The sequence below is a fragment of the Protopterus annectens genome, chromosome 7.part0, assembly GCF_019279795.1.
Source record: "Protopterus annectens isolate FY-2018-M chromosome 7.part0, PAN1.0, whole genome shotgun sequence".
Taxonomy (NCBI): domain Eukaryota; kingdom Metazoa; phylum Chordata; order Ceratodontiformes; family Protopteridae; genus Protopterus; species Protopterus annectens.
Window position 1 is genome coordinate 483208798 of NC_056739.1, and position 14492 is coordinate 483223289.

The 14492-nt window shown below is 44.4% G+C and overlaps 1 protein-coding gene across 1 annotated transcript in view; it reads left to right on the plus strand.

Annotated features, from left to right (window-relative positions):
- Positions 1-14492, plus strand: part of MINK1 (misshapen like kinase 1) — a 1658622-nt gene that overhangs the window by 1205866 nt on the left and 438264 nt on the right. Inside the window, exon 23 of the mRNA XM_044077078.1 lies at positions 9924-9947. Coding sequence (XP_043933013.1) covers positions 9924-9947 — 24 coding nt within the window. The remainder of the gene's footprint in view (positions 1-9923; positions 9948-14492) is intronic.

Consider the following 14492-nt stretch of genomic DNA (forward strand, 5'->3'; position numbering starts at 1 on the left):
CTTCCATGACGTCAGTGCGCCAGGGGTATACAAGATGCAGCCGACGCCATTTTCTTCAGTCTTTCTTGCCGCGCGGTGCCCGAAGCAGAAGCAGTTTGCAAGTGCCGGTCGGCCGACTCCTGAGATTTTCAAATCGAATTTCAGACCGAAGTCTTCATAAAGCTAAGTACCCCATTGGGAAACCTTTTCTTGCCTCAGTCCGATGTCAGAAAAAGTTAACAATTGCATTTTTTGTGGGAAGCAAATACCTCATAAGGACTTTCATTCTTATTGTATTCCTTGCCTAGGCCCAGACCACGACATCACAGGTTGTTGGTTTTGTGCTAGGTTTAATAAACGAACTATTAAACGTCGGTTTGATTTCGCCCGACATTATTTTGGTAGGAAATTTAATTATACCATGCCGTCGGAGCAACCTTCTACCGGAATGCATAAAAAACGCAAAGATAAGGACAGGCAGCCGAAATCCAAACCGGATTCCGATGCCTCTGCTAGGCCAGTCGCCAGTTCTCCGGTTTTCAGTGAGGCACCTACGCAGCTCCTGATGACCGCTGATTTAGAACCCCAGGCGACATCCGATTCTCAAGCAGAGATTACTAGGCCTCCACAACCTTTACCTTTAGGCCCTTTCGACTCCATACCTGAAGGAGATTCTGGTGCAGTTGAAACGCCTTCAGTTACTGAAGGTGTCTTCAGACCGACTACACTCGCTATTAAATCCTATGCAAAACTGAAAACTCCTTTAAAAACAAAGAAGACTGCACAGCAGTCTCCTGTACAAGGCCCCATGCCTAGGAAACAGATGTTTAAGATGGCTGAAGACTTTAATTACACTTATCAGGGGTTCCCATCCCCCTCTTGATAAAAGGCCAAGGCAGGAGGAGGACTACGCTTCCTCTGACCAGGTTTCAATTTCCTTGGACTCTTCTGAGGAACAGGAATATTCCTTTCCCCCTTATGAAGATTCTGATGCTGAGGAGTCTATCCATTCTGCATCTCCCCCAGAAGACTTCTCTTTTGGGGAAACCTTACATACTATGAGGGAACATTTCCACTGGGAAGGCCAGGATTACTCTGATGCTAAGAAAAGGCTCCGAGTTTCTTTTACTACCCCAACACAGACCACTGGCAATTCCACCTGTGTTAGACATTGTGGATGATGTTTATTCAGAATCTAGCCTTAACCCAGACTCACTACCTCCTGCACCAGCCAGACCAGACCGATACTACAGAGTCCCTGACTCTCTCAAATTCTTGTATAAAAGCCCTGTTGCTGACCCAGAAACCATTTCCCAGGGTCCCAAAGGGGTTAAAGCCTCTACTACTAAAAATCCTGTGTCCTCTGAAAGGGATTCTAGAGCACTAGACAGATGGGGAAAGAAAGTATATACCTCAGCTACTCAAGCTGTGAGGGCCTTAAATTGTCAGTTTCACATGCTGAAATATGAACATCTGATGTCTCAATTAAAACAAAAAATGCTCGCACATACAGATCTGCCAGATTATAAGAAAATGTAAGATTTGTTGCATTCAGCTGAACAAGTGGGAAAACATACTTTGCAATATGGATTTGATTCATTGGAAGCTTCTTGTAGAGCAGCAGTGACAGGGTCTGTCATACGTAGGCATGCTTGGTTAAAAGAGAAAACATTATGTGATCATGTTAAAGCAACATTATTGGATGCACCCTTACAGCAGGGTGTGTTTTTTGGTATAAAAGCAGAAGAAGTTTTAAAGAAAATGGAGGATAAGGCAAAATCTATGCAGACTGTCAGTGATTTCTTACAGGTTCAACCTCCTCGTTTTAGCAGAAATTGGCCAACCAAAAATTGGTCCTTTCCCGCTTCTGCCAGACCACAGAGGGGCAGATACAGATGCCCAAGAGGCAGAGGCCAGCTGCAAGGCCTCTTACCAGCCTCGACAATGGAGTGCCACAACCCAAAAAGGAGGAGAAGACAAGTCTCAAACTACCAGAAGACAAACACAACGACTTATCCCTCAGACTACCAAGCAAAACCCTCTTGGCAGCTCCCTTGGGGGGCAAACTAGCTCTTTTTGCAGACAATTGGCACATCATCACAAAAGACAAATGGGTCCTAAATATTGTATCTCAAGGATACAGATTCCACTTTCATACTTTACCAAGGATAAAAGGAATGCCAAACCTACCACCAAATCAATGGGCAGAGTCTCAAAAGCAAATTTCAGCTCTCATGGACATGAAAGCCATTCAGCAGGTTCCTACACAGGAGCAAGGACAAGGATTTTACTCAAGACTGTTTCTAGTTCCCCGAAAGGACAAAGCCTGGAGAGCCATTCTGGACCTCTCAATTCTAAACACATACCTGGAAGTACCCAAATTCAAGATGCTAACATTACAGCAACTTCTTCCCATGCTGGGCAAGAAAGCTTGGCTAGTAACGTTGGACCTCAAGGAGGCATAACTGCATGTCCCTATCAGACAAAATTCCAGAAGATACCTCTGATTCATTGCAAGTTCAACCCATTACCAATTCTCTGCACTGCCCTTTGGCGTATCTACTGTGCCCAGGGTCTTCACAAAATGCCTGGTACCAGTAATTGCATACTGCAGACAAAGAGGAATTCAAATATATCCATACCTGGATGACTGCCTTATTCAAGCAGAAAGCAAGGACATTCTATTAAAGGATCTGGCATTTGTCAAAAACCTTCTCAATTGCCTAGGTACACAGTAAACAAAAAGAAATCAAAACTAGTGCCGTCACAAGACATAATATTCCTGGGTACCAGCTTAAATACAACGGCCCAGATGGCTTACCTCACACCAGACAAAGCAAAGACAACTGACTCAATACTTCAAAATCATGGCAACAAAGACCCAACTCCCTGCAAGGAAAAATTCTGCAGGCCTTGGGATTCATGGCATCTTGCATACTACTAATACCATTTGCAAAACTGCATATGAGGAAATTACAATGGTATCTGAAAAGCGTATGGTCTCAACACAGCCACAGCTTGGAAACAATAATTCCACTCATTCCCTGCCTTCAACAGGAGTTTCTATGGTGGGCTCAGGCATGTCACCTCAACAAGGGTCAGCCTTTCAACTTACCCACAGCCAGGCAAAGTGTAACAGATGCATCGGATTATGCCTGGGGAGCACACATGGCAGGACAGTGTATTCAGGGCAGATGGCCTGCAAACCAAAGGCATCTACATATCAGTCAAAAAGAAATGCTAGCTGTACAAAATGCCCTAACACCTTTCCAAGGACCTCCTACATCCAGGGCAACTCCTAATAAAGATGGACAGCACCACAGTGATGTGGTACATAAAGAAGCAAGGGGGCTCACATTCCTACCCCCTATGCAGACGAGCAGTGACCTTGTGGAACACAGCACTGACCTACTAAGTTCAACTACAAGCACAATTCCTACCAGGAAAGAAAAACACACTGGCAGACGATCTAAGCAGAAACATCACAGATCCTCACGAGTGGAAGCTAGATCCACAAGTATTCGCAGTGATAACTCAAAAATGGGGGAGCCCAGACATAGATCTCTTTGCTTCCCCCCAAAACTGTCAACTACGGAAATTCTGCACAAGGACATACCACACACTAGCTTGGAAAGTGGACACCCTCTCATTCACTTAGAAAACATTGACAGTGTATGCCTTTCCTCCACTGCCTCTTCTGACAAAGGTGCTGCTTGAAAGCCAGATTAGAGAGGCCACAAATGATACTCATTGCTCCAGACTGGCCATGCCAACACTTGTATCCTATACTAAGGAACATGGCTCAAGGCCCACCATCATGGATTTTGCCTACAATTCCTCACGTGCTCACTCAGCAAAACAATCAGATTCTACACAGCCAGCTCAAGACTTTAAATCTGGCTGCTTGGCAAATTGCCTAAATAACCAGTCAACACTTCTCTCTAAAGGTGTGATGGACGTCATTCTGGAGGCCAGGAGGCCCAGCACCAGGAAAGTCTATTCAGACAAATAGAAAAGATTCTGCGCCTGGAATCAGGCTAAAGGCCAAAATCCCCTTGTCCCAAATATTCCTCAGATTCTTCAGTATTTAACTGAGATGTTGCACAAAGGACTTTCCTTCTCGTCTATTAAGATCCACGCCTGAGCTATTTCAGCTCAATACAGCACGGATCCTCCTATATTTTCACATCCATTACTAAGACAGTTCCTCAGAGGGGCTAAGAACATAACCACCACCCCCCCCCCCCCGGAGAACACCAACTTGGGACCTCAACTTTGTTCTGGAAAAGCTAATACTTCCACCCTTTGAACCAGCTTTCACTGCTGATCTACAATTCCTATCATGGAAAACTGCCCTGCTGCTAGCAATAACTTCAGAACGAAGAGTCTCTGAACTACAGGCCCTAATGGCAGTGGAGCCTTTCATAATTTTTCATCAAGACAGATTCTCTTTACAAACTAACCCTTCCTTTATGCCAAAGGTGGTATCCAGTGTGGCCCTAAACCAAACCATTCAAACCATTCATTTGCCCACCTTTTATCCAAACCCCCAGAACAAAGGGGAAAGGCTCCTACACTCTTTGGACATTCACAGGCAATTACGTTACTACCTGGATAAAACTAAGGCTTTCAGAAAATCTGACCAGCTCTTTGTATCCTATGCTGCAGGATCTCAAGGAAAAGCCATCTCAAAATGGATAGGACATTGTATCCGTTTCTGCTACACACACCATGGGAAATCTGTGCCTGGTAACATCAGGCCCAATTCCACCAGGGCTACAGCAACATCAACAGCCTTCCTCAGAGGGGTACCAACCAAGGATATTTTGGAGGCTGCCACTTGGAGTTCAGTGCATACCTTCACCAAGCACTGTCACTTACCTCTATATTCTAAAACCAGAGCTGGCTTTGCCACTGCAGTTCTGCAGGGCCTACTAGCCTCTCCAAACCCTGTTTAGTTCCACCACCCATCCTTAGCTTTGGGATTCAACCCAACAGTGATGACTGCAGCAGTGTAACACGATGAACATAGTACAGTTTTGTACCTACCATAAATGTAGATGTTCGAGTGTTCACACTGCTGCAGTCCAGGTTACCCTCCCTCCATCCCCTGTGAACTAGCTGGACTTGCCTATTCCTTTCTATCCTATACAACCTCTATGGTGTATTTGCTTGTGACTAAAGGTATTGTTTTATTTTTATATGTATGTTGTGTAGCAATTTATATTGCCTACCTATTGGGGGCACCTGACATCTGGGGCAAGAAAAACTGAAGAAAATGGCATCGGCTGCATCTTATATACCCCCTGGCGCACTGACGTCAGGGAAGAAGCGACAGCAACCGACGCCGGACCAAGACTTTGGAACTCGGGCCGACTGCAGGACCGCCTGACAGGATAACCCAACAGTGATGACTGCAGCAGTGTGAACACTCTAACATCTACGTTTATGGTAGGTACAAAACTGTACTTTTGATGCCCTAGAAGCATGTTGCAGGGCAGCAGTCACTGGTTCTGTCCTTAGAAGGCATGCTTGGCTTAAGGAACAGCCCTTGCCAGACCATGTCAAATCCAAATTACTTTATGCGCCCTTGCACAAAGACAACTTATTTGGCACCAAGGCAGAGGAGGTCTTAAAAAAGATGAAAGAAAAAGCTAAATCTATGCAGACAGTTAAGGACTTCTTGCAGGTCCAGCCACCCAGGTTCAGTAGGCATTGCCCCTCCAAGCACTGGTCCTTTTCTGCCCCCTCCAGGTCAGCTCAGCCCAGACCCCAGGGAAGCAGGCCCCCCAGACAACAGGGAATGCAGAGATCTAAACAATGGAGTTCCTCCTCTTCAATACCAAGGAGTGCTAAGCCACCCCTCTTGGTAAGAACTCACAATGACTTTCCACTTCTACCCCCTCCCTCTGGCCATCTTCTCTTGCCCCTAGGATGAAAACTCTCCTTCCACTCAAGCACTGGGCCACCATTACCAATGACCGCTGGGTCCTCAACAGTGTCCCAGGGGTACATATTTTATTTTCACACACTACCAACCCCAAAAGGGGTCCCAGATCTTTCCCCAAGCCAGCGGGCAGAGGCCAGAAAAGCAAGTCCTTTCCCTGCTCTCTCTGAGGGCAATAGATCATGTTCCTGCAGAACAGATAGGCCAAGGTTTCTACTCCCGATTCTTCCTGGTACCCAGAAAAGAGGGCACCTGGCGCCCCATCCTCAATCTATCCATTCTAAACATCTTTCTGGTGATACCAAAATTCAAAATACTTACCATCCAGCAACTTCTACTTATGCTCTCCAGTGATGCTTGCTTAGCCACCCTAGACCTAAAAGAGGCCTACCTACACATCCCATCAGGGAGTCATGCAGGGAAATATCTACGTTTCAGGGCAGGATCACTGCACTTTCAGTTCTCTGCACTTCCCTTTGGCTTATCCACTGCTCCCAGAGTTTTCACAAAATGTCTGTCTCCCGCCATTGCTTTTTGCAAGCAAAGAAATATTCAAATTTACTCATACTTAGATGACTGCCTGTTTCAAGCAGACAGGAAAAGCTTCTAAAGCACCTGTCCTTTGTAAAGGACCTACTGACCTCCCTGGGTATACTGTCAACGAAAAGAAATCCAAGCTAGTACCCACCCAAAAAATTATATTCTTGGGAGCAAGTCTGGACACAACATCCCAAATGGCATTCCTTGCACAAGAAAAACAAACCTACCTGTCAGCCTACTTCTCTCAGCTAGCCACCCAGACCCCAGTTATCCTCAAGGAAAATCCTGCGAGCTCTGGGGTTCATGGCCACTTGCATTCTATTCATTCCATATGCCAGACTGCATATGAGGAAACTACAATGGTGCCTAAAAAGTCTTTGGTGTCAACACTCTCAAGACCTGGAAACTGTTATACCAATGATACCTTGTTTAAGGAAAGATTTTCTTTGGTGGGCAGCAGCATGCTACCACAAGGGACTACCCTTCTCACAACACCACGCCACCCAGACCCTCACCACAGATGCATCAGACTATGCCTGGGGTGCACACCTGGACGGCAGGTGCTTACAGGGCCAGTAAAGCCCACAGCAAATACATCTGCACATCAACCAAAAAGAGATGTTAGCTTCCAGCATGCACTGACAGCTTTCAGACCCCTACTCTCCCTGGGGGCTCTACTGATCAAAACAGACAACACCACTGTGATATGGTATATCAACAAGCAGGGATGGACTCGCTTGTGCCCTCTTTGCAAGCTTGCCATAACCCTTTGACACACGGCCTCAGCCATGCAACTACACCTGTTAGCACAATTCCTTCCAGGTTCTCTCAACTATGTGGCAGACAACTTAAGCAGAAGTCTTCTGGACCCACACAAGTGGCAGCTAGACCAAAGAACAGTCACCCTTGTAATCCAGAAATGGGGCACCCTGAAGGTCGACCTCTTTGCTTCCCACTCAAACCATCAGCTCAGCAAATTCTGCACCAGGGAACCTCACTGCAAGGCCTGGAAAGTGGATGCTCTATCCTTCCAGTGGGTCAACCACTCAGTCTGTGCTTTTCCCCCTCTACCGCTCATTACAAGGGTACTGCTAAAAATAAGGGAGGAGAAACGGAGGATAATCCTGATTGCCCCAGACTGGCCACGCCAGCACTGGTACCTACTGCTGCGCAACCTGTCACCTCTGCCACCATGGCATCTCCCTCAGATCCCAACACTTTTGACCCAGAGGGATGGAGAATTCATACATCCCTAATTGCAGACCCTCAGTCTGGCAGCCTGGCTTTATTCCCTGACCACTGCACAAGCTGCCAGTCTCAGCAAACAAGTTCTAGATGTTATACGTGGGGCCAGATACCCTAGCACTAGAAAGTCCTATGCTGACAAGTGGAAAAGGTTTTGCACCTGGATCCAGGCTAAGGGAGCCGGGACGGCACAGCCCTCCCTACCTCTCATCCTGGATTACCTTGCTGACCTACTACACAGGGGTCTCTCCTTTTCTTCTATTAAAATTCATGCGTCTGCCATCTCTGCTCATTTCAGCACAGAGCCACCTCTTTTCCCTCATTCTCTCATCAAACAGTTCCTAAGAGGGGCTAACAACTTGAGGCCACCCAGAAGAGCACCTACCCTAGCTTGGGACCTAAACTTTGTGTTGGAAAAGCTCACCCCCCCCCCCCCCTTTGAACCAGCAGCATCAGCAGAGTTAGTTTCTCTCTTGGAAGACAGCCTTGCTTCTGGCCATCACTTCAGCAAGAAGAGTATCCGAGCTACAAACACTAATGGCTGTAGAGCCCTTCATCATTTTCCATGCTGACAGGGTTTCCCTCAGGACTTAACCCATCCTTCATACCAAAAGTAGTGTCCAGTGTGGCTCTCAACCAAGCCATTCATTTACCCACCTTTTTCCCTAACCCACAAAACAAGGGGGAAAGGATTCTGCACTCTCTAGATGTGCACAGACAGCTCAGATTCTACCTAGACAGGACTAAGTCATTTAGAACAACTGATCGATTGTTAGTCAGCTTTGCTGCAGGAGCAGAGGGCAAGGCCAAGTCCAAGCAAACCATTTCCAAATGGATAGCACACTGCATCCATTTCTGCTACAAGCAACACTGGAGACATCCCATCAAGGGGGTCAGGACACATTCTACCAGAGCAACCTCCACCTTTGCAGCTTTCCTCAGAGGGGTCCCCACCAGGGACATCCTGCAGGTTGCAACATGGACATCTTTTCATACCTTCACTATACTTTCACCAAGCATTACCACCTGCCTATCTTCTCCAAATCCAGAGCAGGCTTTGCCACCACAGTCTTGCAGTGCATCCTAGCCAGCCCCCAGTCTTCTTGACTGCCTCCACCCTTTTCTTCAGCTTTGGGAATCAACCCAAATGTAATGACTACAACAGTGAAACGAAAAACATAGTACAGTTATGTTCGAGTGTATTCACTGTTGCAGTCCTGGTTTCCCTCCCTTGACCCCCTTGTCTCTTTCTCAGTCTCTCTCTCTCCTTGCAATGAATTTTTGGTATTTACTTTCTGCTGGTGGTGTTCTTCCACCATAACCTAGCCCCCTCTTGGGGGCTCCTAACAGGGCAAGAAAAACTGATGTAATGGCGTCGGCTGCCTTATTTTATACCACCGACTACCTGACGTCAGTCCTGGAGCAACGGCAACCACAGAAATACTAAGCCTCTGGTATTTGGGCCAACTGAGGGCGACCCTGGCAGGGATAACCCAAATGTGAATTCTGCAACAGTGAATACACTCAAGGATCTACATTTATGGTAAGTGTACACAACTGTACTTTCTCATAACTCTTAATGTGTATCTCATGGTGACGGCGTCTTGATACTAGATGTTCTCCAGGTGACCGGGATCAGTGGAACGCTATTGCTAGGGTACTTGATTAATCTGTGAAAGTTGTTGAAAGCACTGCATCTTGGTTTGTATCAGGAAAACGTAATTTTAGGAGTTGGAGATGAAAACTAGTCATTCCTGTTGAATGAGCATTGGCATATGTAAGATGCTTCTGACAGCTTTTCAAAGGCAAGTGTAAGTGGTGCATTTTCAAGTTTTTCTTGAAACGGCAGAGATTAATGACAAAAATGGATTTAATTTCAAGTAAAACTGTTCTCTTTCCCTTATTTTCCCAAACAGTTTTAAGACCTTGGCTCCTGTGGTTGTATTAAGCCTCTGTATTAACTGAGCAAATTGTATGCTTTATGCCGTTTTATTTATTCTTTTTCAGGTAAAACATTTTTGATATAGCTTGACACTCAAGTCACTGATAGTTTTGTGTATTGCTTCCTGCTTTTAGTTATCTTAGTTAAGGATGTGTTTTGTGGAAGGTGACATTTGTTTTTGCTACTCATTACTTTAATTGTCTTTAACTATTTTGGATTTCCTTTCCTTTGCCTCCCTTTCCTTGCTTCTCTCCCTTTGATCCTGTTCAGAGTTATAAGCGAGCAATAGGCGAGGTTAGTAGCTGTTTACATGGATATGTGTGAGTACTCATCTGTGCAAGGTAGTGCATAGTTACAGTTCAACCATTTTAGAAGCAGATTTTCTTGTAGAGGTTTACACTACTGTATTTTAATTGGAAGGCAGGCTTGTGAATATGAGTTTAATATGTGCAGAGTTTTCATTCACTGGCTTTCGAAAGCACTGCCGTTTTCAGATTGTGTCTAAGAATTAAACCTTTGTGGTAAAGAATGTGGGAATGGATAGTATCTGTTAAAGGCTTTATTTAGGCACATGGCCCAAAGGAATGAATTTCCTTGTGGTGCTGCAGATATTTCACCATTGGTGCATTATGTTCTAACCTTCGTGTTGTACTTAATCCTTTGTCTTGCAGGAGGCAATGGCGGTGTTGCATGACTGATGAATTACCAGTAACTCTTAGGTTCCTAGGAGGTTACTAGGCTAACGGCTCAATGGCCGTTATAAACCTAGCCAGATTTTCTGTAATTTTCTATCCCTAAGGGAAAGATAACAAGGGACAGCAATGGGGTTTTGACTTTTTACAGACTGTCTCTGTCCGTAACGGACATGGGTGTCACCCCAGGAGTTAATTTGAGATTTCCCTTCCATTGGTTGAGATTTCACTTCAAGATAGGGAAGGGTTCTGCTTCACATGAATAGGAAGCCTGTTCCAGAGGACAGCAATCACAAGCTTATTACTTGTCATAACACTGCCGTGAATTTTTAATACCTCAGAATTTTTTTGACTTGAGACCCAGTTCTCCCAATATTTAACTCAAATTCAAACTTGTTTCAAACTGAGTTATTGCCCAAGTAGCTTAACTCTATATAATGCTTATGGCAGCTTGTCACTTGATTGATTTCAGGATAGTGCTAACATATACCAAGAAGCAAAAAGGTGGAAAATAACTGTGTACACAAAGCACAAATAACTGAGAAAAAAGTCAGGCGCACTGGTCACCAGGAAGGTCCAAGTAATCCACAAACTACCAAGGTAAAAAACAAATTCTTTAATGTTCCAGTACACCAAACAGATTTAGCACTTTCATTCCACAAGGGAATTTCATCAGAATAACCCAGCATTAATTAATTGGCAATTAAATAGTCAAACCACTTAACATTACAATACTTCATTGGTCAATGCCTAATTGACTGACTTAACAAAGGTGCAACAGTGAATGCAGCAATGATGAAAAAATGCACCAATAAAAAGTATGCAGCAATAAAAAATATATATATTATACTGTGGTCATATATTTTTTTATTGCTGCATACTTTTTATTGGTGTAGTTTTTCATCATTGCTGCATTCACTTTTGTAGCTTCAAGTCAGTTGGGTATTGATCAATGAAGTATTGTAATGTTAAGTGGTTTGATTATTTAATTGCCAATTAATTAGTGCTGGGTTATTCTCATGAAATTCCCTTGTGGAATGAAAGCGCTAAATCTGTTTGGTGTACTGGAACATTAAAGAATTTGTTTTTTTACCTTGGTAGTTTGTGTATTACTTGGACCTTCCTGGTGACCAGTGTGACTGACGTTTTTTTCTCAGTTAATAGTTCTAACATATGCACACAGCAAAGTGGCAAAGTACATCTTGAAACTGGTTGTATGATGTCCCGGTATACAAAAAAAAAGTCTTGAATGCATCTGTTCTTAAATTAAGGGAAAGAAATTGGTATCACAATTTTGAAAAAATGTACTTGGAATGTTGTAATTTCATAGTTGCTAGTGGTTAAACCTGATAGGAAAATCTGCTTCAATTGCAGCATATTTTCATTTGGTGCAGGGTGCATGTCTTTTATGCTCTGGTATGTTTGTGTATGCATAAATGTCATTGTGGTATATGTGATCTGTTGCTTCCCACATATGCATGTTTTGTTAGATGTTTATTCATGCACCTTCACAGATTTAATCTGTGGTCTGTGTGATTATTTATCCATATTTCCATTCTTTTTGTGCAGTAGATTTTTTCAGCCTTAGATAAAATGTTATATTCTTAAAACTTGCCTTACGAAGTTTATTAGGACTGCATCTGTTTGTTTCCCATTACAAGCACAAAAAATGCTTATTTTACATATTGAATTAGATTTGTTTGAGATAGCAGTATTTCCCATTTAGCAGACTGAGACCTAAGTAATGCAAAATGCGATTCATGTTTGGGGTGATTAATACATTTTACATTTTTTTCTCAGAAGTGAGTGAAGTCTCTGAGATACTCTTGGATTAGGTTCCGCAGTGTAGATGTTTTATTGGTGCTAGGGATTTGTTAGGCACTTTCTTGTAGTAATTATTTAAGGAGGGCTTATCCCCCTGTAGCTTCCCTCTGCTCATAAGATTGAGTTGCATATGGTCTGGCATTATTGTAAGGAGGGTTATAGCTGTTAAAACACTAATGCGTTTTACATAAAATTCAAATGAAAGCCACCTCAGTCTTTTCCCTTTGGTAGAAATACACTACAGAGCATAAAAATAAAGTTGACTACATTTAATAAAAGTTGGTGCTTTTGTCTAAGGCCATTTTCAGCCTGTGTGAAAACATTTGCACTCAATAGTTAAGTAAATTTCTGAGATCATGAGACCATTACACTATTTAAATGAATTTGGTTAGTGCTATAAAATACTGTTTTAAAATGTTCTTAAAAAGGAAATTGTCCTTTTCACCTGCTATGTAAATTTGCTGGTATGCCATGCTCTATATTCATTATACTATTCATCTTTATAGTCATGTGTAGGATACCCTGCTAGGGCGATAATGGAGAATACTGGACCAGGTTTGTGTCTTGGCATGCTGCTTAGACTATTGATGCAGAAGTATAGTTTTACAACTGTGTGCTGCTGCCCTAACATCCTAAACATTTTGAAAATAGTCGTGTGTTCATTTTCGCAACCCTTTTACTACCTTACTTCACACTAATGTAAATTATCACCAGAGTCCGAACACTGCATTGAAGAAAGCTTTTAAATCGGCCTCATCTTTACACTGGTTACTAGAAATGCAACCTCACATTGAGTCTTGCTGTTAACACATGTGATAATAGCTATTTAATGCTGTTTACCAACATTATACTTACCTTTCTAGTGATGTCCTTCAAGGATGCATCTGCAGTCATAACATATGGGTTGTCCTGCCTCAGGCAGCCCTTCGGTCGGCCGGATTCCAAAGTCTGGGTCTGGCCTCGGCTGATGTCGCACTTCACCCGACGTCAAAGGTATAAAGGCATCAGCCGACGCCATTTTCCTCAGTCTTTCTTGCCACGCGGTGCCCGAAGCAGAAGCTGTTCGCAAGTGCCGGTCGGTCAGATCCAGAGATTTCAGCTACGAAGACTTCTAAAAAAGCTACGTACCCCGTTGGGGACTCTTTCTTGCCTCAGCCGATGTCAGACAAAGTAAATAATTGTTTAACTTGTGGGAAACAAATACCTCATAAGGATTTCCACTCTTACTGCCTTCCTTGCTTATGCCCAGACCACGACGTATCAGCTTGTTTAGCCTGTGCTTCCTTCAACCGACGGACACTTAGACGTCGGTCGGAGTTTGCTGAAGAGTTTTTTGGTCCCGCTTTTGCATATAAAATGCCGTCGGAGACTCCGACTACATATTTAGCCAAAAAATGCAAGGAAAAGGACCGACACTCGCGGCCCGCGGTTTCGGCTGAAACCACGGTTAGGCCTACCGCGAGTCTCAGTTTCGGCTGAAACAGAGTCCTCGGTTCTTCCTTCGGCCGCAAGCATGCCTCCGTCAACCGAGGCCTCACAGGCCCCGGCTGAGTCAGCTACATAAATTCTTACCGAAGAAGCAGGCACACAGGAATTGTCCGACACCATTCCGTTGGACATCTCTACTCCTGCACGTGGGGCAGCTAGGCCCCCTGCTTCTATGTCTATTAAGGCCTTCTCCAGGGCTAAAGCAGCTAAACTTTCCAAGGCCTTACCTGCTAAAGCTCCCTCTCACAGACCTTCCTCTAGTTCTCAGATTCTCAGCCTGGCTGAGGACCTTATTTCTCTGATCAGGGGATCCCAACCTCACCCAGACAGGGCCTCACATCCTCCTGAAAAAAGGCCTAGGACTGTACCCCCTGAACCTCTCTCCTCTGACTATTCCTCGGATGGATCAGAGTTATCAGACCATCAGGAAGGGCCATACTCACCTTATGAGGATTCGGATGCAGAAGACTCCATTCCTTCTGCCTCCCCCCAGAAGAATTTTCATTTGGGGAAACCCTACACTCAATGAGGGAACACTTCCAATGGCAGGGTCAGGATTTTTCTGATTCTAGGAAAAGGCTAAGGACTTTTTTACACTTACCACAGCATAGGCCGTTAGCCATACCACCTGTACTATCAGTTGTTGATGATGCATACAATGATGCCAGTTCTGCCCCTGATTCTCTTTTCCCGGCCCCTGCCAAACCTGACAGATATTACGGGGTCCCGGATTCTCACTTCCACTTGTATAAGGCCCACGCTGCAGACCCTGAAACCATTTCTGAGGGCCCTAAGGGTGTTGCAGCTGCCTCTGCCAAAAACCCCCTACCCTCTG